Here is a 27,761-nt window from a genome sequence, read left to right as displayed (position 1 = left end):
CTGCTATGGCAAGTTTCAAGGCAGGAGGGCATATAATCAGGCAGGATGGTTGAGTACCAGGTGCCTTGGTTACAGCTGGGGTGGGAAGGCTTATGGACAACCTTACCAACACAGCCATAGTTTGGGGCTTTAGTAGATAATTAGTGGCCAATTAGACTTCCAACACAGTATTGACAGTGCATGGGCATAAAATGAGCTTGGCCTGGTTTGGTTGTTTGTTTGTGAGCTCCTGAAGGGTCACTTGTTTAAAGACACATCCTATCAAAGGACCCTGAGGGAAAGGCAGACAACTGGAAGCTGCGCACTATCCTAGCTGCTGACACCCTTGCTACCCCCACCCTCCACTCATACTCCCCACCTCCCCAATCTCCACTACTTTCCCCATCACTCAACTGTCTGGATCCATCTTTGATACTAGGCTTCAGTCAGTGTCATACCAACATTAGCCATCACCTCCTAAGTGATGCAACTGAGTACAAAAGAACTACCAGCCTCTGATAAACCAGGTGCTATGTGAATTGGATCCTGCCTTCAGGGTAGCATATGTGCCTGTAATTATCTGAGCAGCACAAGATGCTTCCCAGAAAGAGGCAACATGGTGGGAGGGGAGGGGAGTAGTTTCTGTCCAGCCAGTGACCAATACTGTTGACTCCTCAAAAGTCCGTGCATAAACTTCATTTGGTAAAGGAGGGGATCATTGCCCCAGAATAGTGCTGCAAACATAGTATAATGACAATTTTTTACATTAAAGTAGAAGAAATATAGGCATTTGACCTACAATCGCTCTGTTATCTTTTAAACCATCATAAAATTTTCTGCTTACGTTTACATTGTTTATTCATTTTTTACATTCAGCCATTAGGTAAGTAGATTGACAGAAGATTTTGGCTTTGTTACTAGTCAGCATAGAGTTGGTGTGAATTTCAGCTCATATTATTTCCAGCCAATACTATTAATACTATTATTAAAATAAAATTAAAGTTTGCATGATGGTGATGCCTATTGTGTACTTGAGAAATCTGGCTGCTAAGGAAAATCAATAAAGTACATTTTTAGAGTTTTATTTTAAAGAAACAAGTTGCCTACCTTCACAGCTTTCATGATTTTTCATTGTCACATCGGAACAAGCTATACAATTGAAACAAAATAGTCAGATTCACAAAAGCCGTGTAAAAGCCTATAGTCTCAAGATGCGTTGAACTGATTGCAAATAGGATTATGATATTAACCTAAATTTTTTGAGTTAGTCCGTGAAACTAACTGCTATATCTCACTTTTTTTTTATTTTTAAATGCAAAAGCAAAGAATTTCAGGATATCAATTGGCCACAAGGATGTTCTGCTAACCTTTAGGAGATAATTAGTGGCCAATTAGACTTCCAAAACAGGATTGACAATACAGGGGTTCTGCTAACCTGTCTCCTGACATACACACAAACTTTCAGCAAGGCCGACAGGTTAGGCATCAGAAACTGAAACCTAAAGTCAATATTCCTATTCCCTAATCCAGATACATACATTGAAAATATTTGTGCCAGGCTTCCTTTCAGGTAAGATGACCTCAGCTAACACAGCAGAAGTAAGGAGATTTTCTCATTTGCTTACTTGCTTTCTCGAAAGATTTACTGAACCTCAATTAAGTTAGTTATTGCATCAGTATTCAGATGGCAGGATTTCAAATTTTGTTTATAAAGGTGGCTAACAATACAAGAAATAAGGGCAGGAATAGGCATACGCCTTTTGAAACTGAACTTCAATAAGATCATAGCTCCATAAACCTAATTTTTTTCATGGCCTGCCTGACATATCACTTGATTCGTTAAGTGCCTCAGCAGCTTTCAATCACAGTTTTGATTATACACATCAAGTGAGCATTGACAGCCTTCTGCAGCAGAAAATTGCGAAGAGACACAAGCATTCTTTTATTTCTGTCCTAAATGCCTGACCCCTTACTCTGATTCCAAATCTCACAATTCTAGACTGGCCAATCAGAGAAAACAGTCTCACAGCATCCGCCCTCTCTTGTTTTTATATTGCAATAAAGGTCTTGTCTCATTTTTCTAAACTAATACAGGTACATTCTACTTGTTCTCTCCTCATAAACCTACATTGTCATTCCTGGAAATAATCTAGCGAACCATTTTTCCACCCATCTCTCACCTTCCTTCGTTATAGAAATGAAATTGTGACCAATTTTTGTATGATCTCAAGAAAGCTCTATGCAAAGCAGTAAGGCTGCCTTAAGCTTGTACTCTAAACCTTTTGAAACAAAAGATAATATATCATTTATTTTCCTATTTGCTTGCCGTACCTGCCTGTTAGCTCTGTGGTTTGTGCATAGATATCCATATCCCTCCGAACACCAACATTTATTCTCTGACAGCTTTTAAAATAAAATTCTACTCTTTCTTCCAAAATGGATAATTTCACATTTCATTTCTTTATATTTCATTTGCCCCAATCAGTTAAGTGATCTGTACTTCTGGGTAACCACCTGCGCTTGGTCTACAGCTTAGTTTCCTTCCTAGTTTTGTAGGTCATGGAGTGAATGAGGCAATTGAAATTCTTTAGATTGTTATAATTTTAGTTTTTTTTTTATTTCTGTCATCATTTACTCATAGCTAACTGAAAACTGAAAGGTGGCCAATTACTTTTGAAATGTAAAAGGCTGTTAATAGAAAGTGCACAAATTATGAAGAGCAATTGAAATTTAAATTTTGCCTGCAGTTCCCATTAGTGGAGTTGATTTTTTTTTAAAGTTTAACATTTTAAAGTAATTTACAAGTAGAAACACTGTTTATAGGGTAACAGCATTCTGTCCACTCCATCCTAAACCTCTCCATCTACCACTACATACCTCCAACTTTAATCTATTGTCATTGAAAACGCACTCAGAAAAAATGTTTGAAAAGTGCCTTATGCTTGAAAAACATAATATACGTAATGCACTTACATGGTGTGAAAAGACTAGTGGATTTCTCTGGTGGATATTCACCAATATTTGCTGTTGGAATGTTGAATGCTGTCACAAAGTAATTGGTTGCTGGCTTAACAGGATATTCAGCGTAATAAAATTGCCACTTGAAAAAAGGAAGCAATATTTTTAATGTAACAAGGTGTTATATTTCAGGGATATTTGTAGCTTTTACTATATTTTGTACAACCTTACAAAATTCTGAAATACAATGTATACTGTGACATACCACGGAGTGCAATGGAGGCCGGGACGTTAAATGTCTTCAAGGCAGAGATTGATAAATTCTTAATCTCGCAAGAAATTAAGGGATACAGGGAGAGTGTGGGTAAGTGGTATTGAAATGCCCATCAGCCATGATTGAATGGTGGAGTAGACTCGATAAGCCGAATGGCCTTACTTCCACTCCTATTTCTTATGGTCTTACAGTCTTAAGGATTCCTGAACCATTATTAAGTGAGTTATCACATCAGTATTCAGAAGGCAGGATACCAGACTTTGTTTATAAAGGTGAATGACAACACAAGAAATAAGAGCAGGAATAGGCACATGCCTCTTGGACCTGAGATTTCAATAAGATCATAACTGCGAGATCCAAGATGGCGGCGACTCAGCAAGTCTGAGTCTATAGTGCTCCTCCCAAGACTTCTCCTGCCTCCACCACACTCACTAAATCATTTAAAATAGTTTTTACTTAATGTAATTAGTTGCTCAGCACTAAATTTAAATAGTCTGGTCTCCTGTAAAAATGACTAAGGGGAAAGGAGCCCTCAGTTCTCAGTAGGCAGGAACCCCTCCCCCACCCTCCCCAGCTTCAGCAGAGGCGTCAGCAGCCGCTCCGGGGGACTTATCTGCGATGGTAAGCCTCGTGGAAATAATCTCTAAACTCGATGCGAAGATCAATGCCTTCATTGAAGAGTCCTGAAGCCGATGGAATTCACTCTTGGCCACGCTTGAACAGCACAGCCGAGACATCAAAGAAATCAAGTGCCTAGTCAGAGGGGCGGAGCTAAAGGCCGCGACCTCCGAGATCATAGCAGAATCGGCCGTGGATCGGGTCCGGACTCTCAAACAGCAAGTCCAAACCTTAGAGAATCACATCGATGACCTCAAGAATCGAGGTCGTCGAAAAAATATTTGTTTGCTGGGCCTTCCCAAACGGGAAGAAGAAGTCCAGCTACAGCATTCCTCGAGCAGTGGCTTTCACAGCTGTTAAATCTGGAGGCTGGATCAGGCCAGGTAAGGGTGGAATGGGCCTACCAGGTTGCAGTGCACGGGCCTGGCTCGAACCAGCACCCCTGCCCGGTCCTGTTCCGGCTGCAGAGTTACAAGGAGAGGCAGATGCTCTTGGAAGCTTCCAGAAATCTTGGGAAAGATCCACAAGCCATGATTTATAAAGGATCCAAGATTATGTTATTTCAGGACTTTTCCCCAGCTTTGGTCCAAAAGAGGAAGGCATTTGATGAAGCGAAGAAGCGTTTAAGGGACTTAAACATTCAGTACTCCTTGCGCTATCCAGCTACGCTATGCTTCAGCCATGAAGGATCCGTGTAAAACTTCGGATCACCGGAGAAGGCAAAGGAACTTTTGGACTCTCTTAGATAAATTATAAGAGTTAGTTGATGTTGTTTTGCCCTCCCCCCACCCCGGTTAACCCCTTTTTTATTCCTTTCATTACCTTACTGTTTAATATTATCTCTGGGGGGGTGGGAAGAGGGGTTTATTTATTTATTTTTTACTTAGCGATTTTCTTCCCTTTTTTTTATATACACATTGGCCAGGGGGTCTAGTTAATGTAGATGGGGGTGAAGGTGGTTACCTTAATCTATTTTATCTCTTTCCTTAGGAGCGGGGTTGTTTTCCCCTGCTATTCTGTATTACTATATTTAATTATTATTTGCTGAGACTGTAATTTTATAGTCATTTATGTTCATATATGGTATTAATATTACCAAATATATCCAGGTGTTGGTGTGGGTGGGGGAAGGGAGGGGGTAGGATACTCATTGTGAATTCTAGCTCAGTAGTATATTTGAATTTTCTTTATCCTATCGTGGAGTGACTGGGTCAAGGGTGGGGCACTCTTTGGGAGAGGTTATGATGGGTTTTTGGAAAGGAAGTGATGCCCCCGAGGAATAAGGGGAAAGATCTCCGTTTAAATATGTTTTATATTTTTTTATTTAGAAATAGTTTTTTATTATATTGATCTGAGTGTATTAAAGAGCCTTTATTTTTGTGAATTTTATATGCTCTATGCTCGGGATGTTTTGGATCAGGTTTCACCTCCTGGGGGTCTTGTACCTGCCTGGTAATTATGGGTAATTGGTCGATTAAATGGTGCACCTGGAATGTCACGGGGAGTAATTCACCAATCAAAAGGAAGAAAATATTATCAAACCTCAAGAAAGAAAGGATCGATATAGCTCTCCTATAGGAGACACATTTATTGGATAAAGAACACCTGAAATTATGACAGGGAAGAGATTATTTTCCATTCTCTCTTTCTGTGCAAGTAAACTGGGTGGCTGAGGGCCCTCATGGACATTCAAGTTGGCGCAGAATAATTATGGAATATACTCGCCCTAACTTCCTTACAAATATGGTGCATCAAAAGAAAAATCGAATTACTCCATAAAATATGGCAGCCCTTCTCGAATTACACAAATACAAATATCGCAGTCATCCTAACAAGGGCCTTCATTTAATTGAGAGGGTGAGCCTGGCCGGTCCGGGGCCCCTTAGGAGAGGAATCCCGCACGAATACGGGTTTTGTTGTGATCTGATGTTAACACATTCCGAGCATGTATGTCACTAATCAATTTCTGTGTTATCCATTGTTTTTTATTCTCTTGAATAATGTAAAAGTTTTAATCATACACTCTGGTTAGTTGTCGGTTAGATGATTAGTTAGTTGAGTTTTGTTTTCTTTTCTCTCTTGGTATTTCTTTTTTTTCTGATTAATAGATTTTAGTTATTATTTATTTAAGATTTAATTGTATATCAATGTTTATACTTGGAGTTTTTTTTAGTTTTCTTTTGTAAATGTGTAAAAACATGTTAAATTTTCAATAAAAATATCTATTAAAAAACTTTTAAAACAAGATCATAACTGCATGTTAGACACTGACAATCATTCAAAATATTTGTTATGATTTCTGATAGTAATTATGTTGGTTAGTTGTCTTGTGATTCATGAAATCATTACAGTAGAAAATTATATTTAGTAAGTTCCTGTCTAAGCAAAGGTTTGCACTTTTTTTAAAGAATATTAGTTTAGCATATTACATTCATTAGGAAGTCTACATAACTCACTGGTTGACCTTGAGGATTTTGTGCTGATTCAAACAATGCACTGTAATCACATCGAAAACAGGTTGTTTGAGGACTTTGAATGCATATCATAGTGGCTCTAAGTTCTTGAATGCTTCCTAGAAAAAAAGACCACAAGTCAAAATAGGAGAGACTACATCAAAATGACACCAATCGAGTCAGTTACAACAGTAAACAATGTGAAAATGAACCATGCGATACTTAGTAAGATTTCATGCAGCAATAATTAAACTTTGTTACAACAAAACAACAATAAATAGGGACAGCTTTAAATGAAAATAGTCTGCATTGTATCTGCGAAATCAGTTTTTTTTCTCAAACTGTTGTTTTTTATTTGGTTTTTAAATCTATGGGTTGCATCCTGACTCTCCTCAAACAAATGTTAGAATCTGAACATGAAAAATTCATAATGCCAAATGCTCTGAATTTTTTATGTTTCACTACATAAAGTTTGAACCACACTGGATAAATATGGATGATACAAATCCAGTACAAATTGGTGAAATATTGTGTTTGACTAGCTCAATTGAGAATTTTAAGAGGTGACAGAGAGGATGGGTGAAGTAATTCTGTTGATGCCACGTACATGGTCTTAAAGAAAGATGTTTGATAAATCATCACATAATAAGTTTTTTACAGCAAGTTGAAACCCATGGACTAAAAGGCACAGTAGCAGCATGGAAATTAAATTGGCTGAGTGACAGGATAAAAAGAGTCGGGGTAAATGGTGAATCGTTGTTTTTTCAGAAAAGGGGATATTATGGTGAGATTCCAAGAGTTGGCACCAGGATTGCAACTCCATTTCATTGATATTCACCACTTAAGTTGGATGGACACAGCACAATTTCAAATTTGCAAAGAGGCAAAATTTGAACGCATTTGTGAATTGTGAACTGTGAGGAGGACAGTGATACACTTCAAGGAATCGTAGACAATCTGATGAAATGGGTGGACAAGTGGCTGTGTTGAGAAGGGGGAATTCACTGAGAACCAACCTCGTGTCCTTGTTCTAAATACCTTACGTTCTTCCAATTCCACAACCACTGTCTCACAAAATCCCTCCCACTATTATTTACATCTGGCCTGGTCATTCTGTGACTGGCACTCCAAAAGCAGCCAGCACTTCTGTGGTGACATTACTGATCAAAAGAATTGTTGGCCTCTGGATGGCACTTTTTGATAATTGCGATCTCTGAGGACTTGACCGTAGGATAGGCCTGACAGCTGACTGATTATTTTGTGATTTGGTGTGCCTTTCCAAAGGCAATATGGGCCTTAAATTGGCTGTCCTGGAGGTGTGAAAATCACCTCCCCATGATGCAGCCCTGTGATTCTATATTGAGCATGCTTAGAAAGGGCATGTTCACCTACACACCATGCAATGCAATAGGTGAATTTTCAGTAATTATTTTAAATGAGCAATATATTTTACATACAACCACATCTTAGAACTTTCTTGTGAACAGCAGTGTGGGTATACCTACATCACATGGACTATAGTGGTTCAAGAAGATGACTGCCAATCACTTTTTCTTAGCAAAGGGCAACAAATACTGCCCTAGCCAAATTTCCTACATCAAATGAATGAATTAATAATAAGTATATATTGGAAGACTATCTCACCATCTGGGCTGATGGTCCAGCTGATATTAAGCACTGAACGCTGACTTTCTTCCGATTGTTGTAACCGAACTTGAAGATCCAATATATCTGAAGGGGTTTTCTCATTTGGCATTGTCCACTCTGGTGGAGGTTCATTAACTACATTAAAAGGATACTATTTCAAATTTTTACATGCAATTATGCACACTATATTCAAGCAAATAAAGTTCACAGGCATAAAATGTGAAAATTGGCTCAGTATGTGCTCTATACAATGATAATCTACTAACACTGAAGGGTAGGCATGATTGTCATCTATTCAATAAGTAAATGAATGGTATAGTGGCTCAGTGGTTAGCACTGCAGCCTCACAGCACCAGGGATCCAGGTTTGATTCCAGCATTAGGTGACTACCTATGTGGAGTTTGTACATTCTCCCTGTGTCTCCACATCCTCCGATTTCCTATTGCAGTCTAAAGATATGCAAGTTAGGTGGATTGACCATGGTAAATTGTCCACAGTTTCCAGAGATGCAGGCTAGGTGGGAAATGTAGAGTTATAGGATTAAGATAGCTGTCTGAGTGGGATGTTGTTTGTAGGGTTGGTGGAGACTCGATGGGCCAAATGGCCTCTTTCCACACTGTAGGGATTCTGTGATAACGTTTCCACATTTTGAACCTCTTCCTACTGAAATTCCCACTCATTCAAATCTTTATTGTTGTCACCATTCATTGAGCTGAACCCATAGTGATTTCACAGAGAGAAGGAAACTGCAAAGTTAGATAGGGATCGTCTCTTCTGGTGGCAAACAGAAAATAAGGAAACAGAGGCCAAGAATGACTCTGGAAAACCAAAAAAAGTAGGTCTTGAACTGGCTGCTATTAGACCATTGGAAGTTTCAGCATAATAATAACCGTTGGATGTTTGGAACATTATTTAAAGAGCAGCAAGGTGTATTAAAAATAGGAAGAATATACAAGGCGATACGTTACAGAGTCAAGCACTGTCAAGCACCACAAGTAGTCCAGCTCTGTTTCTGCACAGAACAGCTTCAAAATAGAAGTACTGTGAGCTTTTAAGTTATAACTGAGACACCAACATGCTAAAAGGTATGGCACAGCAAGGCAAGGTGAGGCAAGACAAGGCACGGATGCTGTAAGTATGCAAGTCTGTGCTAAGTAAGTGAACACTAAGACTGTGAACTGGCAACTCTGGAGTGCAGCCTGGTCCAACCTGAAAGTTAGGTCCCTGTGCTTGTGTGCAAATTTTTTTTGCAAATTCATTTCAATTGTTGTTGCAGATGCAAGCCTAAGTGCAACATTGAAGTGCAGATGAATATCGCAAATGGATCAGACATGATCTAGCCTCTCTATGCCATCAAGGCATATGTAGGTTGCCAGTCCAAGGATGGGGGAGAGGGTCCAAGCTTACTGAAGTGTGCCTGAAACACTGGTGCTAATTATCCAAGACAGCAGCTCAGAGAAGCAACCGTCAAGTTGGAGTCACTAGGCCATAGAGTCATAGAGAAGTACAACACGAAACAGACCCTTCGATCCAACTCATCTATGCCAAGCAGATATCCCAACCTAATTCATGTACCCATCCAGATGCCTTTTCAATGTTGCGATTGTACCAGCCTCCACCACTTCCTCTGGCAGCTCATTCCATACACGTACCACTCTGCGTGAAAAAGCTGCCCCTTTGGTCTCTTTTATATCTTTCCCCTCTCACCCTAAACCTATGCCCTCTAGTTCTGGACTCCCTGACCCCAGGGAAAAACTTTGCCTATTTACCCTATCCATGCCCCTCAGGGGTGAAGGTCACCCCTCAGCCTCCGACGCTTCAGGGAAAACAGCCCCAGCCTGTTCAGCCTCTCCCTATAGACTTGCTGTTGATGAAGGTGATATTGAAAATGACCCCCTTTAATTGGTCATTTCACTGCCCCTAGCAAGAGTCTTGTTTTGATGTCTGGCACTCTGTTAAAAAATGCAATTAGTTGCTCCCACCATCAAAAGGGGCCTCATTTGACTTCTTGTGCAATTTTCTTGGATTTCTCCCTATAGTTCATGTCACTGAGAATCCAAAGAGGTTCTGTCCAGTGAGTTTTCAGAAGAGACATACAGAGCTTTAAGACATTGGTAATTGAAGGCACAGCCATCAGTAGTTTGGAGATCAAAACCTAGGAGGCCCGGGAGACCAGAACTGGAAAAGTGAAGATTCTCAGAAGATTATGTATGTACACATATAATGCAAAAATGTAGAACTTTAACAATTAATGAAAATACATACTTACATTGTTTTTCTGTGCAGGTTATCTGTCAGCATAAAAAAAAAGGTTTATTTCAAATCAGATGAAGTCCAACAGAATGCATGCTATGATCTGTTTTAAATACAAATAATATCTATTTTGCATATGGTTAGGAAAATATAGTTGCAGAAATAGGCAGTTGTAAACATAGGGGATTGGAAACAAGAATTTGAATTTTGAAGTTAAATCAATGATTAATTAAAGCAATATCATTGAGCACATTGGTAATGGTTGAATGGAACTTTGTGCATGTTAGGAAGGAGGCAAATTTTGAATAATCACAAATTCACTGAGAACAAAAGTCAAGAGGCTGGCTAGGAATCTTCGGCAGTAGTCAAATTTAAATTAAGGGAGATGAGGATAAGGGTTTCATCAGCTGATAAGTCAAAGTAGAATTGGGCAAAAATGGAAGTAGGCAGTCTTTGTGATGATATGGATATGCTGCCAGATGCTTAGCTCAATGTCAAAAATGACAGTATCATTTCTAACCAACCTGATTACACCTCAAGCATTTATCAAGGCTAGTAATAGTGCCACTGAGTAAGAATTTGTGCAGGAAGATCCAATGACAATAGATTCAATTTTCTACATACTTGCTTGGAAGGAATTTCTATTCATCCAATATTGGAAATTGGACAAGAAATGTGAGAAGTTAGAGACAGTGGTAGAGCAGTGGTAGTTTTCATTGTGATCAGGGTATAGATGAAAACTATTGTTTTCAGATTATGTTACCTGACACAGCAAGAAAATCAGAAATGAAGGGCAGATCTTTGGAGGACACTAGAGGTAATTGGAGAAGGTTATGCGTTTAGTTAAAAATCAGGTGATTGAAGGAGCGGCGCTCCAAAAGCTAGTGTTGCTTCCAATTAAACCTGTTGGACTATAACCTGGTATTATGTGTTTTTTTAACTTTGTACACCCCAGTCCAACACTGGCATCTCCAAGTTGTGTGTTTAGTTTCTTTTATATTACTATATCAAGTCATAAGGAAACATAATGAACACATTTCTTACAGCAAAATAAAGCAATTTAATATGAAAAATACATCAATTTAAGTGGTGCAAGCAATAGCTGTCCAAACTAGTTAATATTATTAACAGTATTTCACCAAACTTGCAGAAGCCACATATATTTTACTATAATACTGATAGTACAGTATGTAGAAAATACTGCACAGTATAAAGCAGTAAGTGCAAACATTAGGAAACTATCCCTAATTTGATAAATTATTGCTAACTTTAGGAGATTTTTTTCACCTATTGTAATGATTTATAATCACTTGGCAACTGGATATAAAATTTGCTTAAAGGCAGGAGACAGAGAGTGGTGGTGGAGGGATGTTTTCTTGGGCTGGAGGGCTGTGACCAGCTGGATTCCACAGGGATCTGTGCTGAGTCCATTTTTAGATGACACCAAATTGGTGGTACAGTGGACAGTTATAGTCATAGAGTCATAGAGATGTACAGCATGAAAACAGACCCTTCAGTCCAACCTGTCCATGCCAACCAGATATCCCAACCCAATCTAGTCCCACTTGCCAGCACCCAGCCCATATCCCTCCAAACCCTTCCTATTCATATACCCATCCAAATGCATCTTAAATGTTGCAATTGTACCAGCCTCCACCACTTCCTCTGGCAGCTTATTCCATAAACGTACCACCCTCTGTGTGAAAACGTTGCCCCTTAGGTCTCTTTTATATCTTTCCCCTCTCACCCTAAACCTATGCCCTCTAGTTCTGGACTCCCCGACCCCAGGGAAAAGACTTTGTCTATTTACCCTATCCATGCCCCTCATAATTTTGTAAACCGCTATAAGGTCACCCCTTAGCCTCCAACACTCCAGAGAAAACAGCCCCAGCCTGTTCAGCCTCTCCCTCTAGCTCAAATCCTCCAATCCTGGCAACATCCTTGTAAATCTTTTCTGAACCCTTTCAAGTTTTACAACATCTTTCCAATAGGAAAGAGACCAGAATTGCATGCAATATTCCAACAGTGGCTGAACCAATGTCCTGTACAGCCGCAACATGACCTCCCAACTCCTGTACTCAATACTCTGACCAATAAAGGAAAGCGTACCAAACGCTTTCTCCATTATCCTATCTACCTGCGACTCCACTTTCAAGGAGCTATGAACCTGCACTCCAAGGTCTCTTTGTTCAGCAACACTCCCTAGGACCTTACCATTAAGTGTACAAGTCCTGCTAAGATTAGCTTTCCCAAAATGCAGCACCTCGCATTTATCTGAATTAAACTCCATCTGCCACTTCTCAGCCTTAGCAGAAATTTAAAAAGGAGGTCCTCAAGGGTAGTAATATCTGGATTATTCCCAGTACTACGAGGTAGTGAGGGCAGGAATAGGAGGATACAGCAGATGAATGCATGGCTGAGTAGCTGGTGTATGGAAGAAGGATTCACATTTTTGGATCATTGGAATCTCTTCTGGGGTAGAAATGACTTGTACAAGGACAGATTGCTCCTAAATTGGAAGGGAACTAATATAGTGGCAGGGAAATCTGCTAGAACTGCTCGGGAGGATTTAAACTAGTAAGGTGGTGGTGGTGAGGAAGTGGGGGGGTGGGGGGAAGGGAAGGGGGGTGGGTCCCAAGGAGATAGTGAGGAAAGAGATCGATCTGAGACAGGTACAGCTGAGAACAGAAGTGAGTCAAACAGTCAGGGCAGGCAGGGACAAGGTAGGACTAATAAATTAAACTGCATTTATTTCAATGCAAGGGGCCTAACAGGGAAGACAGATGAACTCAGGGCATGGTTAGGAACATGGGACTGGGATATCATAGCAATTACAGAAATGTGGCTCAGGGATGGGCAGGACTGGCAGCTTAGTGTTCCAGGATACAAATGCTACAGGAAGGATAGAAAGGGAGGCAAGAGAGGAGGGGGAGTGGCATTTTTGACGAGGGATAGCATTACAGCTGTGCTGAGGGAGGATATTCCTGGAAATACATCCAGGAAAGTTATTTGGGTGGAACTGAGAAATAAGAAAGGGATGATCACCTTATTGGGATTGTATTATAGACCCCCCCAATAGTCAGAGGGAAATTGAGAAACAAACTTGTAAGGTGATCTCAGCTATCTGTAAGAATAATAGGGTTGTTATGGTAAGGGATTTTAACTTTCCAAACATCAACTGGGACTGCCATAGTGTTAAAGGTTTAGATGGAGAGGAATTTCTTAACTGTGTACAAGACAATTTTCTGATTCTGCTTCAGACAATGAAGAAGGTTATATAAGATTATAAAGAGATCTTGATCAATTGGGTGAATGGGCTGAAGATTGGCAAATGGAGTTTAATTTGGATAAATTTGAGGTAGAGCATTTTGGTAAAACAAATAAGGGCAAAACTTATACAATTAAAAGGAGGACCTTTAGCAGTGTTGTAGAACAGAGAGACATAATTATTTGAAGTTTGCATGACAAACAGACAGGGTGGTTAACAAGGTGTTCAGCTCACTTGTCTTCATTGCTCAGACCTCTTAAGTATTGGAGTTGGGATGTTATATTGAGGTTGTACAGGGTGTTGGTGAGGCCTGTTTTGGAGTATGGTATCCACCCTAGTCACCCTGTTATAATAATATTATGCTGGAGAAGGTTCAGAATAGAGTTACGAGGATGTTGCCAGGAATGAAGAGTTTGATTTATGGTGAGAGGCTGAATAGGCTGGGACGTTTCTCACTGGAATGTAGGAGGTTTAGGGGTGACCTTACAAAGGTTTATAAAATTATGAAGGGTATAAATAAGGCAGGTGTCTTTTTCCTGAGGTTGGTGATTTCAAGACTAGGGTGCATATTTTTAAGGTGAGAGGAGAAAGATTTTAAAAAGATTTTTTTTAAGTTATGAGGAGCAACTTTATGTTTACACAGAAAGTAATTCATGTATGGAATAAACTTCCAGAGGAAGTGGGAGAATGCCAGTACAGTTAGAACGTTTAAAAGACATTTAGATAATTACGTGAATAAGAAATACTTGGAGGGTTATGGTTTTCAGCACAGGCAAGAGGGACCAGTTTAGTTTGGGATTGTGATAAGCGTGGACCTAATGATCTATTTCCGTGCTGTAAGACTCGATGACTGGTACACTTGTAGAAAATTGTTAATTACTGTGCAAAAATCTGGATTCGATTACAAACATATAATACTTTTCTTACCGTGACAGAAGCCGTTCTCATATAAAGGGAAGCAAAATAAAGTGAAATATACCATCCTAGGCTTGTTGTCATCCCTGTCGGTGTATTTTTCCAGCTGAGTTCCTCACTGTTCCTGGTACTGAGCAAAACTGATGTGCTCTGGTGCAGCGGGGCGGTGTTTTAGAAGTCTTTGAAATGGGAACGTCATATGCCTGTTAATGTGTGATCGACCACATCACCATAAGAGGGAAGTGAAATTATTGATCTCAGAGCACTGACACATGATCATTAGTTTGAATATCTGTCAGCCATAGGTCAAAGTAACACTGTTGCCCCTGTACCCAGTGGGCTATTACCCGGGTAGCGCGAGCCTCGAACCTTTTTCAATTCTGTGCACACCTTGAGGCACCCACCTGCTGTGAAGGCAACCCGGATAAATCAGCAGAAAGCTGTCCCCTTCGAGGAGACACGGCCACAGGAGAACACTTCTTGACCTGTGAATGACGAACCAGTTGTAGTGGACCTTGATTTGGAGATGCCGGTGTTGGACTGGGGTGTACAAAGTTAAAAATCACACAACACCAGGTTATAGTCCAACGGGTTTAATTGGAAGCACACTAGCTTTCGGAGCGACGCTCCTTCATCAGGTGATTGTGGAGGGCTCGATCGTAACAGAATTTATAGCAAAAATTTACAGTGTGATGTAACTGAAATTATACATTGAAAAATTGATTGTCTGTTAAGCCTTTCATCGAATGCAGTGATAGTTTCACTTCTTTTATGTGTAAATCACAAAACCTTTTTTTAAAAGTTGCATTCTAGGGTTAGCTGTTAACAATGGTGATAGCTAGACAATATGTTGAAGGTGTTAGCCCCCTGTGTTCTCTGTCTATGACCTGATGTTTAGATTGATTCTAATCTAAAAAGTGAGATAACGGAGTTTTACATAAATTCATGCAGCTTTTGAGCTCAGAGTTCTACATGAATGTATGCAGTTTTTGAGCAAAATACAATGTAACTCTGCAAGTACAAATTCACCCCACAAAATATATGTGTGCATGTTGGGCTTTGTCTGTCTGTGTATGTGTCTGCCTGGGGTGGGGTTGTGAGTGTGAGAAAGTGTGTGTGTGTGTGTAGTGAATGCAGAGTGTCTTAAGTCTGTGAGGGGGTGCATGTGTGAGTGTGGGAGTGTGTGTGTCTATAAGGGTGTGTGTGGGTGTTTGTGTGCGTGTCTGTGTGTACCTGTATCCGTGTGTATATGAGAGAGTGTGTGTGTGTGTGTAGGAATATCTGTGTGTGTGTGTAGTGCAATGGTGATCACCTGTAATGTGACATGAACCCAAGGTCCCTGTTGAAGCTCTCCCTATGGGTACCGAACTTAACTATCAGCCTCTGCTCGGCCACTTTGCTGCCTGTCCTGAAGTCCACCTTGGAGGATGGTCACCCGAAGGTCCAAGGCTGAATGTCCTGGACCACTGAAGTGTTCCCCAACTGGGAGGGAACCCTCCTGTCTGTTGATTGTTGTGTGGTGCCCATTCATCCGTTGTCATAGCCTTTGCTCAGTTTCCCCAATGTACCATGCCTCATGGCATCCTTGCCTGCAACGAATAAGATCGACAACGTTGGCTGAGTCACATGAGTACCTACCATATACAAGGTGGGAGATGTTCCCATGCATCATAGTGGTATCTATGTTCACAATCTGACATGTCTTGCAGCGTCCACCGTTTCAGGGTTATATGGAGTTGTCCTGAGAGCCGGGCAGTTTGCTACGACCAATGATCTGTTTGAGGTTTGGCGGTTGTTTAAAGGCAAGTAGTGGAGGGGTGGGGAAGGTCTTGGTGAGGTGCTCATCCTCATTGCTAATGTGTTGCAGGTCACGAAGAACATGGCGTAATTTTTCAGCTCCTGGGAAATACTGAACAATGAAGGGTACCCTGTCAGTTGCAGCACCTTTACTTCTGTTGCTGAGGGACAGTTGACTTTCGCGACTGATGAATGTACTGTTCTCTGTGAAAATGGAGAGATAATTTTGTCTTGGTTTGTTGCCAGTCATGAAGGAAGTTCCTTTGTTCACCACATATGACCAAGGTGACATCTGCTGTACAAAGATCCAAGTTGCCATGTTAGCTGACTTTGGAAGCATTGGATATTTGCACACTGGCTCTTCAGTGTGCAGCTCTGATAATGACTTAGCAGTTTTGTCAAAGTGAAATATGGCCTTCTCTCATTGCACCAGGGTGATGTCACTCATGCCTGTTATTAACTTCTGGCTTCAGATTTATTTTCACCATTTTTGGAGTAGGTTAAGTGCAACATGACTTTATCTTATGAAGGTAGGCTAGCCAGTAATATTAGAAATGATAGTAAAAGTTTCTTTCAATACATAAGAAACAAACGACAGGCAAAAGTAGACATTGGGCTACTTCAAACTCATGCTGGAAGGCTAGTCTTGGGAGATAAGGAAATAGCTGGAGAACTTAATAAGTACTTTGCGTCAGTCTTCAAAGTGGAAGACATGAGTAATATCCCAACAATTAAAGGGAGTCGGGGGCTGAGTTGAGTATGGTTGCCATTACAAAAGAGATAGTGCTAGAAAAGCTAAAAGGTCTTAAAATTGATAAATCTCCTGGCCCTGATGGGCTACATTCTAGCGTTCTGAGGGAGGTGGCTGAGGAAATAGCGGAGGCATTGGTTGAGATCTTTCAAAATTCACTGGAGTCAGGGAAAGTCCCGGATGATTGGAAGACTGCTGTTGTAACCCCATTGTTCAAGAAAGGATCAAGACAAAAGATGGAAAATTATAGGCCAATTAGCCTAACCTCGGTTGTTGGTAAAATTCTAGAACCCATCGTTAAGGATGAAGTTTCTAAATTCTTGGAAGAGCAGGGTTGGATTAGAACAAGTCAACATGGATTTAGTAAAGGGAGGTTGTGCCTGACAAACCTGTTAGAATTCTTTGAAGAGGTGACAAGTAGGTTAGACCAAGGAAACCCAGTGGAAAGGGTGGATGCTAAGAAATTGATTCCGTAAGGCGGGGAGACTAGGACCCGTGGGCACAGCCTTAGAATTAGAGGGGGTCAATTCAGAACAGAAATGCAGAGACATTTCTTCAGCCAGAGAGTGGTGGGCCTGTAGAATTCATTGCCGCGAAGTGTAGTGGAGGCCGGGACGCTAAATGTCTTCAAGGCAGAGATTGATAAATTCTTGATGTCACAAGGAATTAAGGGCTACGGTGACCTTTGATAAGGTGCCACATGGGAGGCTGCTAAGTAAGGTGAGGGCCCATGGTGTTCGAGGTGAGCTACTGGCATGGATTGAGGATTGGCTGTCTGACAGAAGGCAGAGAGTTGGGATAAGAGGTTCTTTTTCGGAATGGCAGCTGGTGACAAACGGTGTCCCACAGGGTTCAGTGTTGGGGCCGCAGCTGTTCACATTATATATTAATGATCTGGATAAAGGGACTGGGGGCATTCTAGTGAAGTTTGCCGATGATACGAAGTTAGGTGAACAGGCAGGTAGTGCTGAGGAAGTGGGGAGGCTGCAGAAGGATCTAGACATTTTGGGAGAGTGGTCCAGGAAATGGCTGATGAAGTTCAATGTGAGCAAATGCGAGGTCTTGCACTTTGGAATAGAGAATATAAGCATGGACTACTTTCTAAACGGTGAGAAAATTCATAAAGCCAAAGTACAAAGGGATCTGGGAGTGCTAGTCAAGGATTCTCTAAAGGTAAACATGCAGGTTGAATCCGTGATTAAGAAAGCGAATGCAATGTTGTCATTTATCTCAAGAGGGTTGGAATAAAAAAGCAGCGATGTGCTATTGAGACTTTATAAAGTACTGGTTAGGCCCCATTTAGAGTACTGTGTCCAGTTTTGGGCCCCACACCTCAGGAGGGACATACTGGCACTGGAGCGTGTCCAGCGGAGATTCACACGGATGATCCCTGGAATGGTAGGTCTAACATACGAGGAATGGCTGAGGATCCTGGGATTGTACTCATTGGAGTTTAGAAGGTTAAGGGGAGATCTAATAGAAACTTACAAGATAATACATGGCTTGGAAAGGTGGATGCTAAGAAATTGTTTCCGTAAGGCGGGGAGACTAGGACCCGTGGGCACAGCCTTAAAATTAGAGGGGGTCAATTCAGAACAGAAATGCGGAGACATTTCTTCAGCCAGAGAGTGGTGGGCCTGTAGAATTCATTGCCGCAGAGTGCAGTGGAGGCCGGGACGCTAAATGTCTTCAAGGCAGAGATTGATAAATTCTTGATGTCACAAGGAATTAAGGGCTACGGGGAGAATGCGGGTAAGTGGAGTTGAAATGCCCATCAGCCATGTTTAAATGGCGGAGTGGACTCGATGGGCCGAATGGTCTTACTTCCACTCCTATGTCTTATGGCCTTATGGTCTTATCTTTGAACTATTTTACTTCACAGTTCTCTCAAGACTGTATATGTTGCAATAAGATTACTTCACATTTTTCTAAACTCCAAAGGGCAAAGGCTCAATCTCTTCAAACTTTTCCTGTCTTAGAAATGATTTGAATAAAATTTCTGAACTGCATTTAGTGCAGCCATTTTTTTAAAAATGAGGAGACCAAAACTATAGGGTACTCCAGTACTCTATCCAATTGTTGCTAACAGCCAGTTGCAAAAATATTAAATTTTAAAGTCAAACAGGAATAAAATATAAGTAAATGTAGAAAAAAGGAAAGAAAAAGTAGTTATTGTGGGAGAGCATGTGATAATGGGTGAAAATGAAGGCTGCAGGAGACAAAAATAGGAAGGGGGAAATGTTCGGGTAGAGATAGTGGATGAAAATTGAGAGAGAGTTGGTTGATAGATGAGAATCCACAGAATCCCTACAGTGCAGAAACAGGCCATTCAGCCCCAACAAGTCTACATTGACCCTCCAAAGAGCATCTCACCTAGACCCACCCTATAACCCTGCATTTCCCATGGCTAATGCACCTAACCTACATATCCCTAGACACTAAGGAAAATTTGGTATAACTAATCCACCTAAATTGCACATCTTTGGACTGTGGGGGGAAACCAGAGCTCCCGGCAGAATACCATCCAGACACGGGGAGAACGTGCAAACTCCACACAGACAGTCACCCACAGATAAACAAACCCAGGTTCCTGGTGCTACAAGGCAGCAGTGCTAACCACTGAGCCATTGTGCCGTCATGGGAAATTGAGTGTGGGTTCAGACGTAATGGTATTACAGACACCTATATAGGCACCTCCTGGCCCATGAGAGAGGAGCTGGCTAGTAGAGACTGGGAGACGAGCTGGGCAGGAACGACAGTGGAACAGCAATGGCAGGGTTTGTGGGAGTAATTTGGGAACATAGAACATAGAAAAGTACAGCACAGAACAGGCCCTTTGGCCCACGATGTTGTGCCGAGATTTAATCCTAATGTAAAATATACTAACTTAACCTACGCACCCCTCAACTCACTGCTATCTATGTGTATGTCCAGCAGTTGCTTAAATGTCCCCAATGACTCTGCTTCCACAACCACAGCTGGCAACGCATTCCATGCATTCATAACTCTCTGCGTAAAGAACCTACCTCTGACGTCTCCTTTATACCTTCCTCCTAACATCTTCAAACTATGACTTCTCATACCAGTCAGTCCTGCCCTGGGGAAAAGTCTCTGGCTATTGACTCTATCTATTCCTCTCATTGTTTTGTACACCTTGATCAGGTCTCCTCTCTTCCTCTGAGAGAAAAGTCCGAGTTTATTCAACCTTTCTTCATAAGGCAAGCCCTCCAGTCCAGGCAGCATCCTGGTAAACCTTCTTTGCACCCTCTCCAAAGCCTCTGTATCTTTCCTATAGTAGGGTGACCAGAACTGGACACAAATGCAGCAAAAATTCATCACTAAGAAAAAGAAGCACACTAAAGGAAGGATGAGGTAACTGTAGCAGACCAGGGAAGTCAGGAACAGTACAACCGCAAAGGAGAAAGCATATAATGTGGTGAAGAGTAATGGGAAGCCAGGGGATTGTGAAACCTACAAAGACAAACAAAGAACAATTAAAACAGAAATAAGGAGGGTGAAGATTAAATATGAGGGTAAGCTAGCCAGTAATATAAAAATGCAAGAGTTTCTTTAGATATATATAAAGGGCTAGAGAGATGCAAAAGTGGACATTGGGCTGCTGGAAAATCACACTGGAGAAGTAGTAATGTGGAACTGAAAAATGGTGGTGGAACAGAACAAGTATCTTGCGACAGTCTTCACAGTGGAAGACACCAGTAGCATCCCAAAAATTTGAGACAGTCTGTCTGGGGAGGTGTGGAAGTGACTATGTTGGTCATCACCAAGGAGGAGGTGCTAGAAAAACTAAAAGGTCTGAAAGTGGATAAATCACCTGCACCAGATGAACTACATTCCAGACTTCAGAAGGATATAGCTGAAGAGACGGTAGAGGCATTAGTGGTGATCTTTCAGGAATCACTGGAGTCAGGGAGGGTCCCAGAGGACTGGAAAATTGCTAATGTAACTCCCCTATTTAAGAAGGGAGTAAGGCAAAAGACGGGAAATTTCAGGTCAATTAGCCTGACCTTGGTTGTTAGTAAGATTGTGGAGTTCATTGCGAAGGATGAAATTTCTGAATAGTTGGAAGTGCATGATAAAATAGGGCAAAGTCAGAATGGTTTAATCAAGGTGAGGCCATGCCTGACAAATCTGTTAGAATTCTTTGAGGAGATAATGAGCAGCTTAGACAAATTAGAGCCGATAAATGTTATCTACTTGGACTTACAGAAGGCCTTTGACAAGGTCCTGTATAGGAGGTTGCTGAGTAAGATAAGAACTTGGTATTAGAGGCAAGGTACTAGCATGGATAGAAGATTGACTGTCTGGCAGAAATCAGAAAGTGGGAATAAAAGGTTCCTTCTCAGGATGACAGCTGGTAACTAGTGATATTCCTCAAGGGTCAGTCTTGGGACCACAACTTTTCACTTTATACATTAATGATCTAGATGAAGGAACTGAGGGCAAACTGCCTAAATTTTCAAATGATACAAAGAGAGGTGGAGAGACAGGTAATATTGAGGAGGCGGTGCGGTGTCCGCAGAAGGATTTAGTCAGGTTAAGAGAGTAGGCAAAGAAGTGGCAGATCATAGAATCCTTATAGTGTGGAAACAGGACCTTCAGCCCAACAAATCCACAGTGACCCTCCAAAGAGTAATCCACCCAGACCAATTTTCCTACCCTATCACTCTACATTTACCTCTGACTAATGCATCCCACCTACACATCGCTGAACACTGTGGGCAATTTAGCTTGGCCAACTCACCTAACCTGCACATCTTTGGACTGTGGAAGGAAACTGGACCACCCAGGGGAAACCCAGGCAGACAAGGGGAGAATGTGCAAATTCCACACAGACACTTGCCCAAGGCTGAAATTGAATCTGGGTTGCTGATGCTGTGAGGCAGCAGTGCTATAAACTGAGCCACTGTGCTACCCCTGGCCTCCACAGGCTTCTCTAGCAATGAATTCCAAAGATTTCAATGATGGAATACAATGTGGGACAGTGTGAGGTCATGCCTTTTGATGTGAAGAACAGAGGCATAGAATATTTTTTAAATGCAGATAAAATTCAGAAATCTGAACTGCAAAGGGACTTGGGAGTCCTAGCCCAGAATTCTCTGAAGGTTAACATGCAGATTGAGTCAGTAGTTAGGAAGGCAAAGGCAATGATGACATTTATTTTGAGAAGACTGGAATATAAAAGCAAGAATGTGCTTCAGAGGCATTATTAGACTCTGGTCAGACCATATTTGGAATATTGTAAGCAATTTTGTACCCCACATTTCAGGAAGGATGTATTGGCCCTGGAGTGGGTCAAGAGGAGGTTCATGAGAATGAACCCAGGAATGAAAGGCTTATCATGTGAGGAACATTTGAAACGTCTGGGACTACACTCAATAGGGTTGAGAAGGATCTAACTGAAACTTATAGAATACTGAAAGGCCTAGGTAGAATGGACATCGGGAAGATATTTCCATTAGCAGGAGAGACTAGTACCCGAGGGCGCAATCTTGGAGTAAAGGGAAGATCCTTTAGAACAGAGATGAGGAGAAATTTCTTCAGCCAGAGGATAGTGATCTTTGGAATTCATTGCCAGAGAAGGCTGTGGTGGCCAGGTCATGGAGTACATTTAAGACTGAAATAGATAGGTTTTTGATTGTTAAGGGGATCAAAGGTTACACGGAGAAGGCAGGAGAATAAGGTTGAAAAACTTATCAGCCATGATTGAATAGCAGAGCAGACACAATGGGCCAAATGGCCTAATTTCTGTTCCTATATCTTATGTTCAGATGTAGAGGCAGAAAGAGGAAGATGAAGGTAGAGAGCTAAAAAGAAGTAATTGAAAGACAGGAAGTGGTGAGACAGAAAAAGAAGAGGACTGAAAGAGGAAGTAGAAGGCTTTCTGAAAGTTAGGTTAAGGGGACAAGGTAGCAAAAGCGAAGCTCTGGTGTGAGGGTTAAGTTACAAAGAAATAATATAAGGGAAAAACACAGACATTGAGGAAATAGTGAAACAGCAGTATGAAGTTGACAGACAGATGAGAAAAATGACTTTCTCCATCTGTGAAATTGCCATTTGATGTCTCCTAATATCTTGCATCTAATTCATGAGGGAGGGTTTACTGAAAAAGCTCAGCAGATCTGGAGGCATCTGTGGAGAGAAATCAATGTTAACTGATGGCAGTTCTGAGGAAGGGTCGCTCGACTTGAAATGTTAACTCTAATTTCTCTTCACAGATGCTGCCAGACCTGCTTAGCTTTTCCAGCAATTTCTGCTTTTGTTTCTGGGGCTCCCTCGCAAATGGCTCTGTGGATTTACCTTCACCAACTGGACTGCAGAGTTCAAGATGCAGCACCTTCTCAAAGACAACTAAGAACGAACAATAAATCCTGGCTCATTCAGCGATGCCTAGATCCCATGGATGAATAAAAGAAAACAGTAATTCATGATTAAATCTTTTGAACAAATGTCAGAAATGTATAAGCATTGCAACTGATTGTAAATTAACAGTAAACTTAAAGGTCAATTTTTAGCAGCTAAACATTACAATCATATCTAAACCCCAAATTTATGTGTAATATTAGCTCATCTTGCAGTGAATATCACAGGTGCACATTGCCTTCCTTCAAAAACAACTTGAAATGAAAAAAATGTCATACGTTAGCTTACAACATGCTTCTATATGCTTAGATAGTAAATAATAGGTAAAGAGTGACAAAAACAAGAACACAGCTACAGGCAAATGTTAGGGGTTTGTGACTCCATTCCGTATTCTAACAACAGTAGGGTAGAAACTGTTATGAAACCGGCTGGTGTGTGCAGGCTTCTATATCTTCTCCCTGGTGGTAGAGGTTGTAGTAAAGCATTGCCAGGGTGGGATGGATCTTTAAGAATGCTGGTGGCCTTTCTTTGACAGCGGGCCTGATAGATGGAGTCTACAGATGGGAGGTTGGCCTTTGGGATTGTCCGGGCCGGATTCACCAATCTCTGTAACTGTCTCTGGATCTTGAATGGTACAGTTGCCATACCAGGTAATGATACATCCAGATGGCGTACCTATAAAAATCTGCAAGTGCATTCGCCGTCATGCCAAATTTCCTCAGCTCTTGAGGAAGAAGGGATGTTATTGGGCCTTTGTAACTAGTGTGTCCACACGAAGAGTCCAAGAAAGCTTGTTGTGGATGACCACTCCCAGGAGCTTGACACTCTCCACTCGTTCCATCTCTGTGCTGTTAACGTATAAGGGGGCATGAGTAACATCCCACCGAAAGTCAATAATGAGTTCCTTGGTTTTGCTGGCATTGAGAGCTAGGTTGTTCTCAGTGCACCATTTTTCCAGGTCTCCCACCTCCTGACTATATAAATGTTTTGAGAAGTAATTAAGAGTAATTGAGAGTATTACACACAATGGACTGTTTAATTTAAAGTCATACATGAAGAGTAAAGTGTACTATTGATTTGACTAACACACGAAGTAGAAAATGTGAACCTTTTTGTAAACTTTTAAAATATATTTTATGCTTTTTGTGTGTTATAAGTTCTTTTAATGTACATTTTCTTTCCATTCCTGTTGATGAAGGGCTAATATGTGAGCACTGCCTGCATCGTTCTAGTTCTTTAGAATCATATAAATGGTTGGATTGTTTATGTATTTGCGTTTTGACTGTGACTCAGTGTTAGTGACGGTTACAACATGGATAGCAAGCCAGACCAAATCAGCCTCATGTTCATTGCATTTGTAACATGTGAAATTGTAACATTCAATGGGCCTCAAAATTGCCCAGTTTTCCCTAATCAGACTTTACAAATAACTCATCTTGGACACCAAGTTTGAAACTTAGAATTAATTGTTGATTTTTGTTTAATACTGTAACTTTAGCAGAACACAGATTGCCTTGTAGTTCAATTCGCATCTATAAATTCAACACAATCTTCTTTGATCACCACCTTTCACACACACCGACAGACAGACAGAGTTAAGGTTTAAATGAAAAAAATCGTAAATTGTTCGTTTATAACTATTCAATGATGAATACCAAAGCTTCATGGAATCTGATGGATTGTATTACAGGGCATGTAGGATTGTATCTTGTTTGAATTCCAAAGTCATCAGACAATGCAATCAGCTTCTGCAAACCCCCGGGATACAGTCATAGAGTCATAGAGGTGTACAGCATGGAAACAGACTTTTCAACTCACCCATGCTGACCAGATATCCTAAATTAATCTATTCCTATTTCCTAGTACTTGGTCCATATCCCTCTAAATCCTTTCTATTTATATACCCATCCAGATGCCTTTTAAATGTTGTAATTGTACCAGCCTCCACCACTTCCTCTGTCAGTGGATTCCATACACGTACCACACTCTGCATGAAAAAGTTGCCCCTTAGGTCCTTTTCATATCTTTCCCCTCTCACCTTAAACCTGTACCCTCTAGTTTTGGACTTCCCTACACTGGGGAAAAGGCCTTGACTATTTACCCTTTCCATGCCCCTCATGATTTTATAAAATTAAAGAAGATCATCCCCTCAGCCTACAATGTTCCAGAGCAAAAAGCCCCAGACTATTCAGCCTCTCACTCTCATTCAAACCCTCCAACCCTGGAAACATTTTTTGTAAACCTTTTCTGATTCACAACAGCTTTACTATAGCAGGGAGACCAGAATTGAATGCAGTATTCCAAAAGTGGAGTAACCAATGTCCTGTACAGCCAGAACATGATCTCCCAACTCCTATACTCAATGCACTGATCGATAAAGGCAAGCATACCAAATGCCTTCTTCACTATCCTGCCAACTCCACTTTTAAGGAACTATGAACCTGGACTTCAAGGTCTTTTTCTTTGGCAACACTCCCCAGGACCTTATCATGAAGTGCCTAGATCTTGCTCTATTTACCCTACCAAAATGTAGCACCTTACATTTATCTAGAATGAATTGCACCTGCCACTCCTCAACCCATCTGATCACGTTTCCATTGTACTCTGAAATCATTGTTTTCACTGTTCACTCCATCACCTATTTTGTTGTCATCTGCAAACTTACAAACCATACTTCCTATTGTCACATCCAAATCATTTACATAAATGACAAAAAGCAGTGGACCCAGCACTGATCCTTGTGGCACACTGCTGGTCACAGGCCTCTAGTCTGAAAAGCAACCCTCTACTGCCACCCTCTCCTACCTTCGAGACAATTTTGTATCCAAATGGCTAGTTCTCCCTGTATTTCCTGTGATATAACCTGTCAACCAGTCTATCATAAGGAACTTTGTCGAATGCCTTACTGAAGTCACTATAGGCAACATCCACTGCTCTGCCTTCATCAATCCTCTTTGTCACTTCTTTGAAAAACTCAATTAAGTTAGTGAAACACGCTTTCCCACATAAAAAGCCATGTTGACTATCCTTTATTGTTTCCTTTCCAAATACATATAAATCCTATCCCTCACAATCTCCTCCAACAACTTGCCCACCACTGATATCAAGCTCACCTGTCTATATTTCACTAGCTTTTCCTTACCACCTTTCTTAAATATTGGTGCCACATTAGCCAACCTCCAGTTTTCTGGCTCCTCACCAGTGGCTATCAGTTATGTAAGGTGCCCAGCGATCACTTGCTTCGCTGTACAAAGTTCTAGAGTACACCTGATCCAGTCCTGGGGATTTATCCACCTTTATGTATTTTAAGATGTCCAGAACTTCCTCCTCTTAATAGGGACACTTTTCAAGACATTACTGTTTGTTTCCCCAAGTTTTTTTTAGTTTCTGAATACTTCTCCACAGTGTACACTGATACAAAATACTTGTTTAGTATCTCACCAATTTCCTGCACTTTCACATGTAGGCAGCCTTAGTGGTTTTTATGAGGTCCTATTCTCTTCCGAGTTACTCATTTGTCCTTACTGTATTTTTAGAAACTCTTTGGATTTTCCTTAGCCCCATTTTCCAAAGCTGTTTTTTTGAGTTCCTAACTTCCCTCATAAGTATACTTCTACTGTCCTTATACTCCTCTTGGGATTCACTTGATCCCTGCTGTCTATACCTGACATATGCTTCCTCCTTTTTCTTGCCTAATACCGTCAAACTGGCCTTCCTCCAATTTACCACTTTAATTTTTAGATCAGGTCTATTCTTGTCCATAACTTAGATGATTCAATCAGAAGAGACTAACTAGAGAAGAGAAAAACAAAAAAAAAAGTCCGAGAGCTTCCAGAGAATATCGCCTGCTGCTCAAAAACCATGTCAAATTGCAGTTTACCTTTTGGCTTCTCTTTCTTTTCCAATATTCTCTGTGGTTGGCTGGCCAGCACCAGTCTTTCTGATTGACAAAGTCAACATCCAACCAGCTGCAAGTCCCTGAGTATAATGACATCTCAGTGCCAGTTCATTTGAATGTTCTTAGTAATTAGGCTGGTTTCCAACTATTCACATAACCATCTTGTTCTCTACTTTTTAAAAAAAGTTGTTGTTCAATGTCCAATACTCATTTGCAACTCGCATCAATTCCATCAGGACACAACAACACAGGAAGAATTCTTGGTCTCAGAATTCAGAAAAGTTCTTTGTGCAATTTAGAAGAATACATAGTGAAAGAAAGTTAAAAATCACATAACACCAAGTTATAGTCCAACAGGTTTAATTGGAAGCACACTAGCTTTCGGAGCGTCGCTCCGAAAGCTAGTGTGCTTCCAATTAAATCTGTTGGACTATAACCTGGTGTTGTGTGATTTTTAACTTTGTACACCCCAGTCCAACACCGGCATCTCCAAATAGAGAAAGAAAGAAGGATTGATGTTAAGAGCTGTCTGTAGCTATCAGAATTAATAGAAAGTACAAATTATCAAG

At 40.9% G+C, this 27,761-nt stretch overlaps 1 protein-coding gene across 1 annotated transcript in view; it reads right to left on the bottom strand.

The window, feature by feature from the left end:
* The window catches only part of il17rb (interleukin 17 receptor B), a 36,071-nt gene extending 21,639 nt beyond the window's left edge, over positions 1-14,432 (bottom strand). Inside the window, exons 1-5 of the mRNA XM_072581691.1 lie at positions 14,378-14,432; positions 7,927-8,064; positions 6,286-6,401; positions 2,953-3,079; positions 1,087-1,128 (exon numbers count right to left, since the gene is read on the bottom strand). Coding sequence (XP_072437792.1) covers positions 1,087-1,128; positions 2,953-3,079; positions 6,286-6,401; positions 7,927-8,064; positions 14,378-14,432 — 478 coding nt within the window. The remainder of the gene's footprint in view (positions 1-1,086; positions 1,129-2,952; positions 3,080-6,285; positions 6,402-7,926; positions 8,065-14,377) is intronic.
* Positions 14,433-27,761: the final 13,329 nt, after the last annotated feature.

This window comes from Chiloscyllium punctatum, chromosome 12 (genome assembly GCF_047496795.1).
Source record: "Chiloscyllium punctatum isolate Juve2018m chromosome 12, sChiPun1.3, whole genome shotgun sequence".
NCBI lineage: Eukaryota > Metazoa > Chordata > Chondrichthyes > Orectolobiformes > Hemiscylliidae > Chiloscyllium > Chiloscyllium punctatum.
The sequence above is the reverse complement of the archived record's forward strand: the minus strand, read 5'-3'. Positions and strand labels throughout refer to the sequence as shown.